The sequence below is a fragment of the Diplotaxodon limnothrissa genome, linkage group LG13, assembly GCF_057381915.1.
Source record: "Diplotaxodon limnothrissa isolate DT_005_m linkage group LG13, D_limnothrissa_male_GT1.1, whole genome shotgun sequence".
NCBI lineage: Eukaryota > Metazoa > Chordata > Actinopteri > Cichliformes > Cichlidae > Diplotaxodon > Diplotaxodon limnothrissa.
This window is the reverse complement of record NC_140608.1, coordinates 1,671,669-1,690,924: the sequence shown is the minus strand read 5'-3', so window position 1 is coordinate 1,690,924 and position 19,256 is coordinate 1,671,669. Positions and strand designations below refer to the sequence as shown.

The 19,256-nt window shown below is 39.0% G+C and overlaps 1 protein-coding gene across 1 annotated transcript; it reads right to left on the bottom strand.

Moving 5' to 3' along the window:
• Window positions 1-1,127: 1,127 nt before the first annotated feature.
• LOC146619655 (dual specificity protein phosphatase 19-like) lies at window positions 1,128-18,824 on the bottom strand. Its single transcript, XM_085369611.1, has 5 exons — window positions 18,645-18,824; window positions 18,180-18,432; window positions 10,444-10,490; window positions 8,140-8,292; window positions 1,128-1,926 (listed from the first exon to the last, which is right to left on the bottom strand). Exons 2-5 carry the CDS (start codon window positions 18,406-18,408, stop codon window positions 1,744-1,746), a joined length of 612 nt encoding a protein of 203 aa, XP_085225737.1. The 5' UTR covers window positions 18,409-18,432; window positions 18,645-18,824; the 3' UTR covers window positions 1,128-1,743.
• Between the last annotated feature and the right edge of the window lie 432 nt (window positions 18,825-19,256).

Genomic DNA, 19,256 nt, shown 5'->3' with positions numbered 1-19,256 from the left:
TCCTCAGAAACTGTACAATGGCTGCCCACTGCTGCTAATATAATACGGTTAAATGCAGTAAATGAGTTTCCCCGCAGGGATCAACAAATGATACCTTACTCTTACACACCGTAACCTGATGATGATGCTGAATTAAAAGTTAAGAGAATATAATGGTAACTCTTAACAGTTGTCAACATTTTATGCTAAACCATAAATGCAATCCTCAGTGCAACGCTAGAGGAAAAAGCCAAGCAAGCATTCAGGTAATTAGGATTCCTCCTTTGGGTGCAGTCTCGCTCCCATCCATCCAATACCCATTCAGATACTTCATTCTGGACCGCAGCGGTGGACCGAGACATTGAGATTACCATCCTTAGAACTCAATCTGCCTCAGTGCTCTGAGCTAATAGTCTAGCCTTAAAAATTACTTTTTAAAACTAGAGAAATCTGTGAGATAGTGAAGGAAATAAAGCAGTTATAGGGGCATATTCACTTGCTTTTGTGTTAGTTTGAACTCCCTAACATTGCTGATTAAGTTGTCTTACAAATATTACATTATATTTAAACTACACTGAGGTAATTTCAACACTCTGGACATGAATATGTAACAATAATCCGTTGTAAACGTTCTCAGCCAGCTGAACAACAAACACACATCTGGCCTGTAGCCTTTATATCCATTCAAACGGTGAACATTAGGATATAATACTTTTGTGTGCTGTGTGTTTGCAGTGTTAGGAGCTCACCCCAGCGGTATTTGTCGATTAGCATGCGAGCCAACTGGATTCTCCCTCATTATCTAACAAGCTAATTACAAGCTAATTATTTCAGGAGAGCGGGGTTAGCACATCAACTTTGCAAAGTTGTGAAATTGATAGAGACAACGCTGCAGTGAGGGCAATCATTATAATTGATGGTGTACTTGTTTGTGTAGTTGAGAAAGGTATCAAGTAGTACCTCAGGAAAACCGGTGCGTCTTTAATTAGAAGACAATCTATACTGCAAAGCAAATAGCTGTGTCTAACATTAACAAATCAAATAGTAAGTCAATTTCCCAGTAGAGCTTTAACCATATTTTTTCAACTGTATTACAAAGAGACAATGCTGAAGTTTAAAAATAACACACTTACTAGCACTAGGCATGCAAATGTTTATTACTTATCGGCAGATTCATTTACATAAAAATCAAAACTGCAATGTTTCAAGGGGAGCCGCATGTAAAATCAAATGCTCATGTTCTTCCTCTGCCCTGTAGACATATTTGTCTTTTTAGACTGTTTTAGTGTGAGTCAAACAGTTTGGGAGATACTGACTACAGAAATGTCTGCTGTTTCTTACTATAATGGAATTAAATGGCAGTTGCCATATGGTGTTTTAATGAAGACTTAAAACACTCAGAGGCGATGTCTCGTTCCAGAAATATTGGCCTGGTTAGGCAGGCCATGTCATTTTATAAAGGAACTATCTTGTTTTTGCTTTCTACATCTGCCAACCTAAACAAGCATGCAGCTAGCTAACAGTGCTGCTCAACACAGTAGGACACCCGTCACCCTGTCACAAGCATGAGCGTCATTAGAAGTAGCTGAAAACTATCTCCTGGAAAGTGAAATGGTTGGCGAGTGTAATTGAGTAGAAAGAAAATAGTTCCCACATAAAAATGTTTGTGATGTTATCACAGGGCAAAGACTTCCCATTAGTGCTCCAGTTATAATTTTGATTTTGTCACACAGTTTTAAAAGCAAAAAACAGACTTTTAGACCCTTAGGATTTGTATTTCTGTAACTGCTGATAAAAGCCGGGGTTTGGGCGAATCGATGGCCTCGCCAGCTTAACCTGGCTGTATGCATCATCAAATGAAAGCTCCTCCCTCAGCATCAGATACCCAATCACGATGGAGGAAGAGCGGGACACGCCAGCATTACAGTGGACCAGCACCACACCGCCCTGTGGAAAGAGAATGTGACTGTAAGACCAAAAACAGACACAGTAAACATTAAGAAAAGTCAGGATTTCACATCTCGACTTCAATCACAACCTGTCCTCATGGTAAATTAAAATTACTAAAGAAAATATATAACACTCTAAACATAAAATTGGTCAGTTTCAAACAACCATTTAGCCATTTACAAGATCAGTTTGAGGCTTTAAGGCATTTAAAAACCATGAAAACTAGTACACAGTTATTCAAAACAATTATCTGTTCCTTAGCAAGTCTTAAAAGTAGAAACAACGTCAGGTGCTGGGTCTGTGACCGAGCATTTTCAGTTTATTTTGTATTTTTGATTTCTTATTCTTCTTAGTCTTATTCTAGTTTAGGTTTCCAGTCTACTCTTGTCTTCTGTGTCAATATGTCATGTGTTTCTTGTCCGCATGTCTCATGTTGTCAAGCCTGTGTTGTCATATCTAAGTCTCTCCATGTTTCCTGTTTTATTTTGAAAGTCTTGTGTTTCTTTGTTCAATGTGTTTAGTTTTACTCTATCCCTGTGACGTTGTTATGTTAATTTGTGTCAGCTGTTTCCTCATGTGTTTCCACTTCCCCTTAACACCTCCTGTGTGTATTTAGTGTGTGTGTTTTCATTCAGTGTTTGTCAGGTTGTCTGTGTTTGCTCCCATCACGTCACATCAAGTTCCATGTACTTCATGATTCTGCTCAGGTTGTGTCCTTGTGTTTTGTTTTGTTTTTTTCCTCATCACAGTTTCTCGCACGTTCCTGGTCAGAATCATGTTCATATCTGTTGTCATAGTTATTATAGTTGAATTATAGTTACCACAGTTTAATTTCCCCAGTTTAGGTTTTACTTTAGTTTTCGCCCCTGTTCGCTTTTTGCTTTATTTTTGTACTCATGTTTAATCAGCCTGAATAAACGGCTCGTCTTTTATTTGAAACGCAGTTCCGTCTCCTTCCGTGTCTGCAATTGGGTCCCACTATTCACTCAAGACACAGTCAGCTCCTGCTGACAGCGGCAAACAATCTCATATGAACAACAAGACTTAGTATTTTAAACTGTATTCATTTAACAAAAATCAATGCAGATGCCAAAATGCAGGAGTGTGTGAAAAACTAAGACCATCTTTAGCACCATTTGTTTTCTCTAGGACTTTTTGTGGAACAATTTTGTTCTTTGTCCCGTCACAGCATTTCAATTGGGTAGAGGTGTACACTTTGGTTTTAAGCTTCCCTGGGAATTAAAAGGGTGAATAGCCGTCAGCTGCTGGTAATCAGATGCACCTGATGAACTGATGATCAGAAAGTGTGACCACCTCTATAAATGCACGTTTCATCTGCAGCATTCTCGTGTGTGTGTTAACATGATGCAAAGGAGGACAGACATCGGCAATGATGTTAAAGAAGCAACTGTTGCTGCCCATCAATCTGGGAAGGGCTTTAAGGCCATTTCCAAAGAATTTTACGTCCATTATTCCACAATGAACAAGATCATTCTTCTGCAAAGGATCTAATTATTTTTTATTATGTCCTGACATGTGAAACCTTAGAAATGAAAGATATGCTTTCTTAGACATGCTTTCTTTTTCACATGACCGTATGGCTGAGGTTTCTACTCCCCACTTCAGTAAAACAGAGTTAAGTAAAAGCATTACACTGAAGTACAAGGGTGACTCTAAGTTCACAAAGATCACTTTGTCTCTAAAGAAGAAATCTGTCAACTAAAACAAAATTTTAAAAAGAATTTGAATGGTATAAATAAAACTTTGATTCACAAAAGATTTTCATACGACGATTTCTCTTAATGTTAGCGCACAAAGTGAGCTTTTTATGTGGCCACATACCGGTCGTGAGTAAAGGTGAATAAATATGTTTTTATGCTATTTATTAAAGCTTAAAGATAAATTTCACTGTATTTTGTATTTTGTTATTTTCTGATTTCTTAATATTCCTGAAGGAGCATTAGACGGATGATGTAGAGCGAGTTGAGAGAGAGCAAATCTGCATCTGGGACTGTGTGAGAATGTGTCAAAAATTTGCACTGTGATACATATTAATGTTGATGTAATTATTTTACTGCCTAAAGTGCCTTGCTGGAAATATTTTTTAAAAGTCTAGCCACATCTTGCGTGCAGGCCCACGGCTCACTTCTGAAGCTCAGTGTATTGACACTTTTTTGTCTCTTTTATTCACAGCGAAATCTCCCGTCGCACAATGAAGTCTCTTTCCAGGCTGAAATTAAGTGGAACTGAACGTGTGAGTGCAGTTTTGATTTTTACTGTCCATCAGTACCCAGGAAGGAGAGGATATTTAAATGATCTTGCTGCAAGTGGCATGCTATCAGAGTGCTTTCTTTTTTCTTTTTTTTTTTAAATATAACAATATCCAGCAGTTCCACTGGGAAAAACACAATTTATTGAAGTGCACACAGAACAATATCTGTATTGTGCTGTATAAGACCTCTCTTTTATAAGTTTCCATCTTTCAGAATGGTTGATCTGCCCTTATAATATCTGTGCTGGTGTCTTCAGTCAGCATTGTTACATATTAGGTCTTGTTTTCCTTCTTTACAAAAGAAAACTACAGAAAACTTCTGCAGACTGAAAATTGCCTGAGCTACATAATCCATCACAGCAAACACAGAGACTTAATTTGGTTTTGTCAGTGTTTCTTGTTTTGCTGTTATTTCATTGCGCTCCAGTTGAGTGTTTTCATATCAGCGCTCACATCACATTATGTTCTGCTTACGGTCAATACACACACACACACACACACACACACACACACACACACACACACACACACACACACACACACACAAGCAGAAAGAGATGCAAGTCCGTGCCAAATAATCCCTTCAAAAGTATTTCATACAACATGTAAAATCACTGAGGAGAAAATTGAGTTAAAGCACACAAAATGTTACTTTGCAGACTACATTAGATGACCCCAGCATAAGCTTTTAAAAGGTAATCAGGCCTGCTACCTCACCTTTGTGCTGAGTTGCAGATAACTGCCTCCTGTAGATGTGTGTAAATGCATCACAGTGAGGCAGCAGAATAGCTGTGTGCGCACACTGACATGTTAAATTAGCCAGCAGATATGAAAGAAGGCATTTTCAGGCTGCATGAATCTCCTCAGGGAAGGTAGATGCAGGAGTTTTTAAATAGATCAGATTTTCTTTTTTTTATGTTGGTGTTGTTTTTCATTTTCATTTAATCTGGCAAAACCATAAAAGCTGACAAGTTTGTCGTTTATATGTACCAATCAGCCACAACATTAAAACCACCTGCTTAATACTGTGCATCGTTCCCTCTGCCTGCCAAATCAGCTCTGACCTGTTAAGGCATGAACTCCACAGACGTCTGAAGCTGTCAGGCACTGAGACATTAGCAGCAGATCCTTTAATTCCTCTAGGTTGCAAGGTGGGGTTTGAGGCCTGGGAAATAGCAAAGCCAAGTCGACACCATGGGTGCTTTGTCATGTTCCTGAAATCATTTGGAATTTAGTTTTGCAGAACAGTTGCATTATCAAGCTCAGAGAGGCCACAAGAGTCGCAAAAGGGGTGTACATAGACACCAGTGTCCAGGCAGGCGGTAACACACACGGACTGATCGTCTACTTGATAATACAGAAGCTAAAATAATAAATCTTATTTATTACCTGATCTAATAATAAGAGGAAGCTCGTTCAACAGCGGTGCAACTAAAACAGCAACAATGTGGATCCCCTTCATTTTAAGCCTGGACCGTGGAATCAGTGGCAGCCATTGATTCTCTGATCCGAAGGGTTCGGGCGCAGAAACAGGGGGTTAAGAGTTCTGAGATATTAAGTGGAGCCATACCATGTAGTGGTTTAAAAGCAATCAATAAAATCCTAAATTGGATTCTGTAGGAATGGGAAGCCAGGGTAATTCTGCGAGGACTGGAGTAATGTGTTCGATGGGTTTGTGAAGAGCTTTGCTGCAGTGTTTTGTACTAACTATAGACGACCAACTGCTGCATCATTGAGGCACGTGCGAATGAACTGTGCTATTTTAATGAGCAGGAATTGATTGTGGGTAAGATGTCCTGTAACATGAAATTTAAAGTTCTTGTCAAAAAAATTTAACAGAGCATTTTCAATTCAGCATTTCTAAGCATACTAATTTTTTTTTTTTAATTGTTCTTGGAAAACATCAGTTTTATTTTCACACAATTACAACAACAAAAAATACCAGGGTGAATATTATTACCCCCCTGATAAACTGACCTTTTTATTGAGCCATAGAACAAACCACTGCTGTGCAATGATGTGAACTTTGTAATGCTCAAAGCTTTTAAAATCAAGTTAAAACTTTCATTGTACTCGCAGTATAAAAACTTCAGCAAGGGTTTGAGTTGTCACTTGAGAAAGCACCTTGCCAAAAACAAAAGAAATCAGCTTAGACTTGAGAAAAAGAATTATTGATGCTCACAAAGGAGGAGATGGATATACAAAGTTATCACAGCATTTCCAAGTGCCAAAAACAGGAGTGAGAAGTATCATCACGAAATTCAAAGACAGCCACAAAGTACAGAACAAGCCTGACAGAGGTAGGAAGCAAAATATTTCAAAGACTCTAGAATGAAAACTGGTGAAAGATGTGTCTAAAGACCCCAGAACAACTGCCAAGACTAGTGAATGACTTAGGCAAATCAGGGATTGTAGTCACAGAGAAGACAATCACTAGAACCCTTCACAGGAATAGACTGCAAGGCAGCAGACCAACAAAACTCCACTTCTGCACTTCAAGCCAGACTGAAATATGTTAACGATAACCCGGAGAAAGATTATGCTCACTGGAAGCGCGCCCTTTAGTCCGATGAGACGAAACTAGAGCTCTTATGTTTGGAGAAAGAAGGAAGAGGCTTAAGACCCTAGTAACACTGTCCCCACAGTGAAATATGGTGGTGGAAGTATTATGCTGTGGGGATGCTTCAGTGCATCCGGAACTGGGAATCTCATCAAGATGGAAGAAAACATAAAGAAAGAAGAAGATGTGGAGATTTGTAAAGGAAGCTTCAAGCAGTCTGCAGAAAAATTGGGTCTGGTTCATCAGCCTTCATCTTCCAAGTTGTTTTTTCACAATTTAGGAATAATTTAATCAGAAATCAACATTATCTACCCAAAACATGCACCTGGTGAACTCCAAGGTGAATCCTACTGACAAAGTCCTGACTTGTATCCCACTGAAAATAGTTGAGGTAAACTGAAGACCAATGTCCATGCCAGAAGACCATCAAATCTGAAGAAGCTTGAGATATTGGCCAAAGAAAAATGGGTAGGGAAAGCTGAGGATGTGCAACACTCATTGAAGCAAAAAAGGATACACAATTGACTATTAACATCATCATTAGAAACCATTTTGTTTGTGTGAGGAAGTAAAATAATGTAAGCTGTCAAAATAAAAGTAGCATGTTTGGGAAAAGCTGGTTTAAATATTGCTTGCTTTTTTTAGTCTCTGGGAAGAAAATTAGCCCAACGTCATTTATTCCATGGCCCAGTTCTGATGCTCTTGTGTTCACTGCAGGCATCGTTGGTGATGGACAACGAGAAGCATGGGTGGGCACTGTGACCACTCTGCGGATACACAGGTATCTGTGATCCTGTTGACATTCACCAGCCCTCCCGCCTTGGCCCACTTATGGTAAAGAAAATAAAGAATTAAGGGGCAAGGGGAGTAGGGGTAATATTCCCAGAATAACTCAGATTTTAGATCTAGATTAAAGTTATAAATTCACATGAAAGAAAATGCACATACGTATTGATAAAAAACAACAGCTTTCTTAAGTTTTCTTAAAAGGGATTTTTGGTTAGATGTCTGATATAAAGTTTGTGGATAATAAAGGCTGCAGACATTTAAAGTTATTAAAAGCGTGACATTAAATGCATTAATGTCACGCCTTTTAGCCTAACATCAGTCTTTCATGTCTTGCGATTGCATTTTATGCTTCAAAAAGATATTGGAGAAATTTGTGGAGTTCATCTTGCTGAACACAAAGTGTAAGTGTCAAAAACTTTACATCCCATAGGGCTTATTTCTGTAATAATCATAAGTTTATGGATAGTCAGTTGAGCCAAAGCAATGCCAGGGTTGGCCTGCAAAGAACATCATCTCTGCAGAACTCTGCCGCCATAACTGCCATCCACGTATAGAAGTGGATGACTTTATTCTAACTGTGTGTACGTACCTGTTCCCGAGTCTGATCTATGAAGGACCTGCACTCCTCGAAGTAGGAAGTGATCTCGGTTTCTGGGAGGTCCAGGATCTGGAGCGTCTTATAGACCATCTTATCTGGGAACAGGTTATCGACTCCATATGCAACATTTAGCACATGAGATACCTGACAGAGGGGACATGGGGAAGAGGGAGTGGGTGCAGAGACATGAAACTCCTTGAGCAAATGACCCCTGAGCATTGACTTGCTTTAAAAGCTCTTTTTGCCTTGACGGAAGAGTAAGAGAGATATTCTGTCGGCCATATTGATGACATGACACAAGCTGAATGTGACTGAGAGAGGGCAGAGGCACAGGGAGAAAGAAGGAAAGGGGAGAGAGATGGAGAGGAAAGGGTGAGGAAAGCAAGAGGGAGCGAGTGTAGGCAGGGAAGAAGACAGATGGCTCCAATTCATTTTGCAGTATCTGTCTACTCTCACTTAAATTTAGCTTACCTCAGAGGGCTAAATTCTCTCCTCCGTTACATCTCAGCGTCGCACTAATGTGCTCTGCTTTTAGACTACTTGTATCATCTAACATCCTCTTCCGCGTTAAGAGACAAGTTAGGCGTTACACTATATTTTTTATTATTGACAACAAATCCCATTAAAGGCCAAAATCAACAGTGAAATGATCCTTCTCGGAAGTATTGTGTGTGTATCAAAGTCTGATAAATCTCATTCCAGTATGCCAGAGAGCTATATTATTGCCTAAAAAGTATTAAAAACATATCAAACACACACAGTGTGGTTTATTTTCTGTCCTGCTGCTACAGTAAATACTTTCACACTTAATATATATAAATCTGTAGCTGTAAATAGTCCCAACAGATGTACTTATTCCTCCTATTTAAGTAATGTTGGCTAAAAGTGAAAGTGAGCCTCGTTTTAGAGAAGTTTTGAGTCTTGCCACACAAGGTAAAAAGAAACATTTTTACCTTGTTAATTGATTGAGCTTTTAAAATATCCCTGTATGTTCCGATTAGATAACAATAATTTTTTCATTATTACAGATATTCCTTGGTGGATAAAATGCACTTTTGACAAACCACAGTTAATGTAGTTGCTGCCTACAGTGGATTTTCAAAATAAAGAAAATGACATACGGCACAATGATGATAAATAATAGAATTATGTCTGCATGCTAAATGTCTGGCTTTTGACATCCACGTGGGAGTTTTTTGTAGATGGAAAAGTGAATAGGAAGGCAAACGCAGTTAGACTTCAAGCAGTAGAAAATGTGCCTGCAATAAGCCAGACAACCAGAGAGTTGATCACTATCAAAACCATGACTACAGGAAACCAACCAAGCACCAGATGTCTACTGGGTGCTGTTTTCTTTGGCTAAACCTGCCTGGAGCAACTAGGCCTTTAAAAACACATTACATCAAAATATGACATTTTTAGAGTGTGTCTTTAGTTTTATTGATATTTGATCAACCCAGCATCTAGTACAGACAGACAAACTATTGAAGGATGGCAATAGTTTGACAAAACACGCTTCTGTCATTTATATACATCAACGTGTGACTTGGGGTTCTAACTGGGTAATGGATGGTTTGCAAAGCTGCCTCCTGGCTAAAAGTAGGAATCTGTAGGTTGTTTCATGATTGTCCATAGGAGTTCTAAAAATAAGACTACTCTTCACCTTTCACTTTTTAACCAAATCTGCTATCCAGTATATTCTTGCTGGGTTGGGAAATGGACGTTCTACTCTCTGTAGCATCATATCTATAATATGTCCGTTTTACAGTGAGTAGATCTGACATTCTGCCAGTCTCAATGTGAGATTTACCAACAAAATACTCCACTGCAGTGTTTAAAGGCATTGTTCTACTGGTAAGAGCAGGTTTTTAGAAAGTGCCTTTGGGCAGGCTGTCAAATCTCCTGAGTTTAATAGCTATCTAAGAAAACCTGAATTTAGACAGCCAAGGTTTCATCCTAGAAACAGGAAGTGAAGGTATTCGTAATCTCTCCAATTCATCATCCTGAGAGTGCACAGGCAGCAATATGCCCATGCCTGGGAGCAGCCACTGCAGAGAAGGACTAGTCACATTTCACTGATGTGGAGGAGCAGCGCTGAGACTTACTGTAATCATTTACTCCCTCTACTGTGCTAAACTGTCACTGCATGAGTCATGAAGCTCCTCTGGCTATTCGCTGGCTGCTGCTGACCCGCAGGAAAGCTCAGCTACATAGCTGCCTCTAATCTCATGTCACTACACATGCTATCACAACAAAGCAAGGGCATGCCCGCCCTATTGATCCCTCTGCACTGACCTTATATCTCTGCAGGGTGTCAATGTCGTGGGCTGCATCCTGAGAGCCTGAAAAGACAGAAACAACTCGATAAGAAGGCAGACAGATGGGGCATACATCTGCCTACCAAGTGTGTTTAAATAAAGCTTCCTGTAGCATGATGATAATTCCTCAGCCGTAAAACTGCTTAAACCAATTTAATAATAGAAATATTTTCAGCACACTGTGTTTATTTACACCTCTGAGAAGTAAAATGTACCATTTGGTCATATTTCTTTACTGGGGTGCTGCTTTTTTGAGTAAAACTTGAATTTTCACAACTAAAAGCAATGCCAGACACTGTGACTGAATGATCTAAAGAAGTGACTTTGGGTTGTGGGGAAACAAGGCAAGGTATTTCCTGGCATTTAATAGATTACAGATGATCAAACAGACCAGGAAACAGCAACTATCTCATGAAAAGGACACCTTTGACCCTATCGATATGAGGATGTTTTAAAGCGGTGCCAAGTTTTGCAGGGAAAGCAAAAGCTGAAGGATATCAGCAACAATATCACTTCGTAAGAAAACATGCAGACACAAAACCCTTTTTGAACAGCCGCAGTACCAAGCGGGGAAGATATCAGTCAGCAAAAACCAAGAGCAAAACGGCTTAAAGCTACAGAAAAAATCTGGGATAGGAATCAGATGATTTGTGTATGTAGTCACACTCGACTAGGCTTAAAAACTGCTGAAATACAGTAGCTATTCAGAGTTATCTGTCACTGCAGAGAAGGAAGTTCATGATTCTTTTTGCGAGAAGAGACAATTTCATGACAATAAACCTTCATCAGCAAAATTTGAAAAGAAATAATGCAGCATAGAGTGTAGGTGGAAAACTGCATTATTATCATTACTATCATTATCATTATTATTATTATTATATACATATACATAAATTAGCAGATATATATATTCCCTATCACTCTCCCACTCACAAACCCTTTTAATTGTTACTTTATTATAGCTGCTGCTCACTTGTCCCCACCTAAATCACCTTACTGTATCTAAAATAAATGGAACTGATCATGCTCATCAACTGAACACAGAGAGGGACTGAGAACAAGTCAGGGTGGATCACGGGACATTTGAATATTTAGTGAGAAACAGAACACCGGTCAAGAAATCACTGGCTGCGTATATTTAAGCTTATAAGCAGCGCTGTGGAGTCATCCATATGGAGTTACATGCAAAATAACACAGTGAGCAAGGCTGATAATTGAAAAGCATTGAAACCCATTTTGCTAATTGGGAAACCAAATATTTAGATACTTTACATAAGTAAATGGAATACTACAAAAGTTTTGGCAATCACATACAATGTATGTACTGTGACTGTTTTCATTACTTTATTTGTATATCATGGTAATGGATTCATTAATGTGTATATTACTTTAATGTTGCAGTAGGAGAAGATTTTAATTACTATGTATGTATATTAATTACTGTATATTGCCTGAAACTTTCAACTATAATAACAGAGAATTGTATAGCAGAAGATTTATAGTTTAAAATGAGCAAAATAGTAATTATTTAAAGCTTGAAAATAATGGTATGAAGAACAAAAACAGTATTTGCATCCAAAAACTGTTAAGTAGAATGACCTGGAAATACAAGTACTGTAAAGTACTTGAGTAAATGTAGTCAGTTTACACGTCACTAGTGGCCCTATCTTTACCAGTGGTGATAGCACATGCATGTATGTGACATGTGGGCTACTTTGTGTTTGTGGTGGTGTTGCTTCTTTGTTCCTTTGCGTATGCCACAGGAAATACACACATTCATTTAAAGAATATTTTTGTAGTGCCATTTCTGAGTTTTGTAAATTGTCATGCATACATTTTTCATCATGGTCAGAGGAACTGTAGGAGAAGGGGCAGGTAGGATGTTCACAGAGCTGGAGGAAAGGGTAGTGATCAAGGCAGTGGCTTTACCCTTTCCAGGACAAGTCATTCTTTTAACCAGTGAACATTCCACTGACGTGCATAGGAAGGATGTGAGAATAACTGAAAGCAAATTACTCCAGGGTGAACTAAGACCAAAGCAAGAAAGAAATCACAACTAGCTTTCTAAAGCAAACCAAATCAGACAATCAGCATATGAGGGAAGCCTTTATGAGGAACACTTACAAAACCTGCTGAAGTGAAGGCAGTGAAAGAATTCTGTCCCTACTAAACTGGCTCATTCCTCAGGGTCTGGTTTTGAAAGGGAGCAAACCCCCTGGGCCAGCCTCTTCCTATGGAGCTCTGAAGTTGATTCAAAAAGGACCAAAATCAGAGAGAATAAATTAAAATATCTCCACACAAATGACAGCAAGTGGAAAATATGGTGTTAATCACACAGGGGTGATTTTAATAAAGATAATCTTTAATTAAAAAAAGATATTCCGCCGCCCTTGGCATTCTAGAGCTCCAGGCGGTGCCCTGTCCCTGCCTCTCTGCCAGTGGCAGGGACCAACACACTACTTACCCCGACTGATTTATTATCATTACTTGTAGCCGTGATGGAGGTGGTAAGAATGATTACTTTGGCATTTTTTCCACCACCTTCCCACCTCTTCTGATGCAACCCCCTGGTCAGACATTGTGGGACACAAGCAGGTATAGATATAATGATTCAGTCTTGTTTGTTTTGTATTTGTTTTGTGTCTCTGCAATATCCTTGACCATGCTTATTGTTTTGCAGGCAATAAAGTAAAAAACAAAAAGGCAACAGCACTCCAGTTTCAACTGAGAAAGGAAATCACGCAGGGAGACAGTTAAAATGGAGCAATGATCTCTTTCCATTTGTCAAATAACTCCTCATGAAGACAGCAGTGGAAGTCTTGAGTAGCAGGAGCTGGGTAATTATGTGAGGGAGACATATGGGCAGGAAGCAGAATATGATGGAAGCACTTGCTCCAGACTTTCCAGGGTGGATTCTCAGCTTACTGTCTTCAAAGTAGCAACATTTGCACTCTTTGCATTAGCCAATCCACTTTTACGTAATGCCAAACTCATGGTGCTGAGATGCACATCTAAAGCCAAAGGATTGAGCGTGTGTTTGGAAATAAGCCTGCTCCGGCCCATATGTCTCATCAGTATAGAAGGAGACGATTTACACTGACACATCTGTGAAAGGATGCCAGGATTTTTAGAGCACTTTTTAAATAAGAGTCTGACAGGGGACCTTGTTCAGCGAGTCTGCTAAAGAAGAGTAGACAGATGTCCATCATATTTTTAGTGGTGTGTGGCAGATGTTATTAAAAAATCAATAGACTCAATGTGCTGGTGTTATTAAAGCAGAGGTAGACATGTTTTTAACTTATAATAAATTATTATTATTGCACAGTATAATAGCCAACTGAATATTAATGTGGTCAACAATTAGACTGGCTCTCACCGAGAAGAGGAAAGCACTTTTATTTCCTGTAGTTTTCCCCACGTAGCTGACATGGTGGAAAGTGGAAACAAAGTAACGGTGGATACAATCCGCCAAAAGAAAACGAGCTCTGTTGTTAAAAGGGAAGGCATAAGGTGAAGTGGTAGAGTCACAGAAACCAAAAGTAAAATAAAAGTGAGTATCAAATTAATGGAGAGAGCTCCCCAACATGAGAGGGTTCAAAAACAGCGTTTAGTTGTTACTGTTTCTGTTGTAACAATTACTGCACAGGGGATGAAGACACATTAAAGTTAGGCCCCAGTCATATAGCCTTAGAGGTAAGTTGAAAACCGCCAGTTGCGAGGTTAAAATGTGTAATGCACGATTATCTGCCAGCTGGTTTTTGGCCACTACTGCAAAATCAATCGCTAAAGCCTCATTTATGCAGACCTAGAGAGTTGTCTGTGAACCCAAAGCAACACAACATGCCACTGGCTAAAGAAACTCGAGAACAGATGAGAACCAAAGTGATCTATCAGTCTGGAACGGGTGACAAAGCCATCAAGGAGAAAACTGATGGTGAACCTTCCCAGGAGAAGTCGGCCTATGAAGATTACAACAAGAACGCACCCACAACTCATCCAGGAGGTCACAAAAGAGCCCAGACCTGCAATAAATGAAATCATCATTGAAAAAATGTATTTTGTATTTACTCGGGTTATCAGTGTCTAATATTAAAATTTGTTTAATGGCCTGAAACATTCTAGTGTGACAAATATGACAAAAAACAAGGAAGTCAGGAAGGAGAGAAATACTTTCTTTCATCACTGTACATTTCCCCCGTAGCAACTGAGGGTGCCAGAGCGTCACCAACTGGTCTCCAGGCCTGTGTGACTGAGGTTTTGCCACTTTCATTTTTTAGTTGGCAGACTTTGCCCCAAAACCTTTAAATTAAGTCGATACTTCTTCTATTGATTTTCACTGCATTTCCATTTAGTTATTTTTGTATATCATTATTACATGTTTCTGCTTATCAGTGAAAATTGTATCTGTGTTATTAATTGGTGAGGGAGAATCCTCCCTTAAAGCGACATGTACCATGAAAAAAACTGCAGATCATCCCAATGAATACCCCGCACACACACAGAGAATAACTTCTCTGCTCTTGCCTGCAGATGTTGTTGTAGATGCATTTGAATCAATAATGGGAAAAAAGAGTCCATTTTTATTCTAAAAATAATGAGATTTGGAAAAAATGTGTCTTAATCGATTGCTATTTTTTATATTTTTATCTCCATCCTGTCTCTTAAAAACTAGAAGAGGAACAATCTTTGCCTCCATAGATCAGATGCACTACACACGGTCATTTTTAGGTCTCCAGATAAAGGAAGGGAATTTCTCCTACAGTATGTGTGTGAGGGATTTTTCTTGAAGACTTTTTTGGGCGTTTCTTTTCAAAAGATGTTCAAGGCCACGGTCAAAGGAAAATAATGTTAGTTTAAGCCAGTGGCTGTAATACTACTACTACTAATAAAAATGAGAATAATAAATTGCATTTATTGAATTATTTAAAGTAAAATGTTCTGTTTCAAGATTCCAAAGTTGCTCATATGAGATACTTCCTATGTTTTATTACCTTCAGTCAAACACAAATCAGTTCAACATTGCATTTGCTTGAAAGATCAAAAATATTAAGCACCAGCACATAGCTAGACTGGAAACAGGGGGATGCCGTCAGCCTTTCTACACGTTAAAAATAGAAGCTCAACAAATTTTCTACAGCACTAGAGACATTTGGGTTAAATGAAAAACACGCAAACCTGTAGGTTGGAACGCTTTGAAAGACTTTTAGTAGGTAGTTTATTTTAATTTTAGAATGTTGCCAGGCATACTATTATACTATGACTCTTCTTTGGCTATAGCTTCATATTAAATGCATCTAAAAGGGGGAACGAATGTCATTTCCATGACCTGACACTCTGCAAGAAATATAAAACCGTAAAACGTTTTTTTTGTTTACTTTTTTAACTGATATTGTGGAGATATAGGAGCTGGTTTAAATTGGATGATATCTATGTGTATGTCAAAATATAATAACTGTCAGTGGATTGTAGCCAGAGGACAGCAACACATTGTAAATATTAGCAATATCACAGCATCACGCCAAAGACAACTGAGGGAGTCTGCACAAAGCCTTCAGAGAGGAACTCGCCTCCAGCCTGACAGAGCTGTACTGTACTCTATTTACAGAATATACAATGAAAATCTGTCACAAGAGCACTGAAAAAAACAGAGATACTCTCACAGGCAGTTACAAAAATATCAGAGAACTATTAACACATGCCCTATCATCCTGTACAGTGTGATAACAGGTTGATGTGACCACTGAGGTACTTTGGGGAATGAAAACAGGTTTTAATGTTTGAAGCGCATGGATCACTGTATGGAAGAGAGTCACCTCTGTTGAGCCAGACAGATGTAATATTTTATTGATCCCTGCTGAGAAACTCTCTCGTCGATTGTTTCTCGCAGTGAGGTCAAAGCGCAGCGTTAGTTACAGATGTGAACAGCACCTCAGAGCAGGGTGGGAATTCAATGTCAAGCTCAAGGACGCTTCAGGATGGATGCATGCTGACATGTGGAAAGCTGCATCCTCCAGCTAAACGGGCAAGTCAACATTTATCTTTGGACAAATTGAAAATTAACAACAATGATTTATCCATTATTAGGAATTAATAATGTTAAGTCATTGCCACAGTAACTGGATCTGCACAGAGACATTATAAGAGTCCTGAATTTAAATCTGTGGGAAGGTTCAGCAACAGTAAAGATGGTGGTAGAGGTAAAATGTCCATGTGGAAAAAAAAGCTTTTTAAAATCTTGTTTTGGGGCAAAATCACATCAACTTCTTATTTCTGTCCATGTTATACCATTTACTGTATATTGAATCCTGCTATGAAAAGCCTGTGTGCTGTCCAGTTGTATCACTGTGTGAAAAGCATGGCTAATATTCCAGTAAATGTACCATTAGAGAGTGGGTGACATGCATCCTGCATGCTCTGTCCAGGCAGCTTCTTCATGTAAAGTACACAGAGTACTTCCGGAAGTGCATATGCTTCTGAAGTGGACTATTTTCTCCCAAGTGTTAGACGTGACAAAGGAGAAGCGTGGAAAATATCTGCCGCTTATTCTCCTCAAATTGTTTGTTCACGTGTGAAAACTGAGGGACGCTGCATGCTCATACAATAACTTGTCAGTTACAACAGAGCCATGTGACTCAGAGTTATTCAACCCCGCTGCCCTAAAGAACGCTTTATATATATATATAAATGTTTGCACAGCTGAAGGCCCTTACTATGCGCCTGTGATGGTTTTACTTTAACTATGTTGTTTTACACAGGTTAGCCTCACAGCAAGGAGGTCCTGGTTTGAATCCACCATCTGACCAGGGCCATTCTGTCTTGATTTTTTTTAAGGCTTTAGCTTTGATAAGGCCAGTGAAGACTGACAGGAAAGTGGAGGGACGAGAGAGGGGAAGACATGCGGCAAAGGGCCGCAGGTTGGACTCGAACCCGGGTCATCCGCTCTCAGCCTTGTGGCATATGGTCGCCTGCTCGTTCCAGCGATCTCAACCGGCGCACCACACTAGACTCTTTTAAGACTCAGAAGCCAATAGGTGAAATCGACTGAGAAAACTGAGCAATTATGCTTGACAGGATATTGACTTACAAATCACAAGATAGCCACATACCCTGTTTTATCACTAATTTTACGCTAAACTGGATGACAATTTAGAAAATGACCATCATGCTCTGTTAAATGAGTCTTGAACCTAGCGACTGAGACCACAAACCCATCAGGAAAGGGTTTACTGAGCTTACAGAAAAAGTGAGAAGTAGGGCTGTTTTTCCATAGACTTCTAGACAACTTGAATTATTTTTGCCCCCTGCCAGCCATGAGAAAGAATACAGGTTTACAACACTTCTGCAGCTACTTTACTTGTTAGACCCAGATACTGTGTCAATTTCTGTTGAACCTATGCATATTCCCAGATTCACTGTTTTCTGTTGAGGGTTCCTAAAATAGATTTGCATGCTTTAATATTCAAAATGCAAAGCTGCTGACACTCTATGTGTAATCAGCAGACAGCGATGAGAGATTTCTGTGTTATGTTTTGTGAAAATATTGGTGCATATCAGACAATCTATATGCAGATATATACGTGTGATAGGCCAATAGGTCAACTGCTAATAATGCCCAACAGATATATCGATCTGGTTCTAGAATAGTGCAATCATGTGGTGGGATTAGCACTGAAAAAAAAAAAGCATTTGTAAGAATGGTGCTACAGAGATTACCCAGCAGGAGGAACGGTCTGATGACACCAACTTGGAGGTCCAGGCTGTTATCTTCTACAAATCCACACCCATTTCCATCCTCCAGCTCTTCAACCAGCTCCACATCTCCCTCTCCTCCATCACTCCTCCTCTCCAGTAGCTTTTTGCCTGTCACTGTGGTAACACGCGTGCACTGTTTCTTCAGTCGGTCTTTCGCGAAGCCGTGGATCTCCTGAGCCAGTGAATGCATCTCAACAAAGTTTACAAGACTGGCCTGAAACATGCAAACGTATATTTAGCTGAAGCATTAAGTTTGTAATTGATTTGTTAAGTATTGGTAATGTATAGTTACACAAACTGGGCTAAAACTGTGTATGCCACAAGAAATGTTAAACTGAAAAGGGAAGGCACTGATGTCTGTAACAAGTGAAGCTGATGTCTGAATGTAAACACATCACACGTTAGTTTCTCTACTTTTGTACTAACCTGGTTTAAATGGACTGGATTCAATCAAATTTCCGCAAAAGATTAGACCGCTGTTGCCTTAAAAGGGCTTTATGCCATCGCTGCAGTAGAATCTCACATTATCACAGCTTTATTTTTTTTAATACAAGATAAAAAAAAAATTTAAAAAACGAAACAATCTGTGAGAAAGTGTAAGCTCCTGCGACTGACAGCTGAATCGGAAGCTACGTCACAATGTGATACGTTCAAATGCTCAAAATAAAATAGTAAATTTGTTAGATTTTTAAAGGCCCGGTTTGACTGCTAGAAAATTATACTTCTACTTAATATTTTTTTTTATCTCTGTTTATTGCATTTATTTTGATTTTGAACTATTTTTCATCTTTTTTTTTTTTTGCCCTGTCATATTCTATTTGGTTTTATTGAGTCATATACTCTTCTACTTATTTTTTAATAGCTGCAATGAGCAGAGGTAGTGATAGTGAAACCTGCTATGACGATTAGGAGATGATGGCACAAACAGAAAGGACAGGAGGTTGAGCTGGAGGTGGCAGAGTTGAAGATGCTAAGATTTTCATTGGGTGTGACCAGGATGATCAGGATTTTATTTTATTTTTTTAAACGAGTACATCT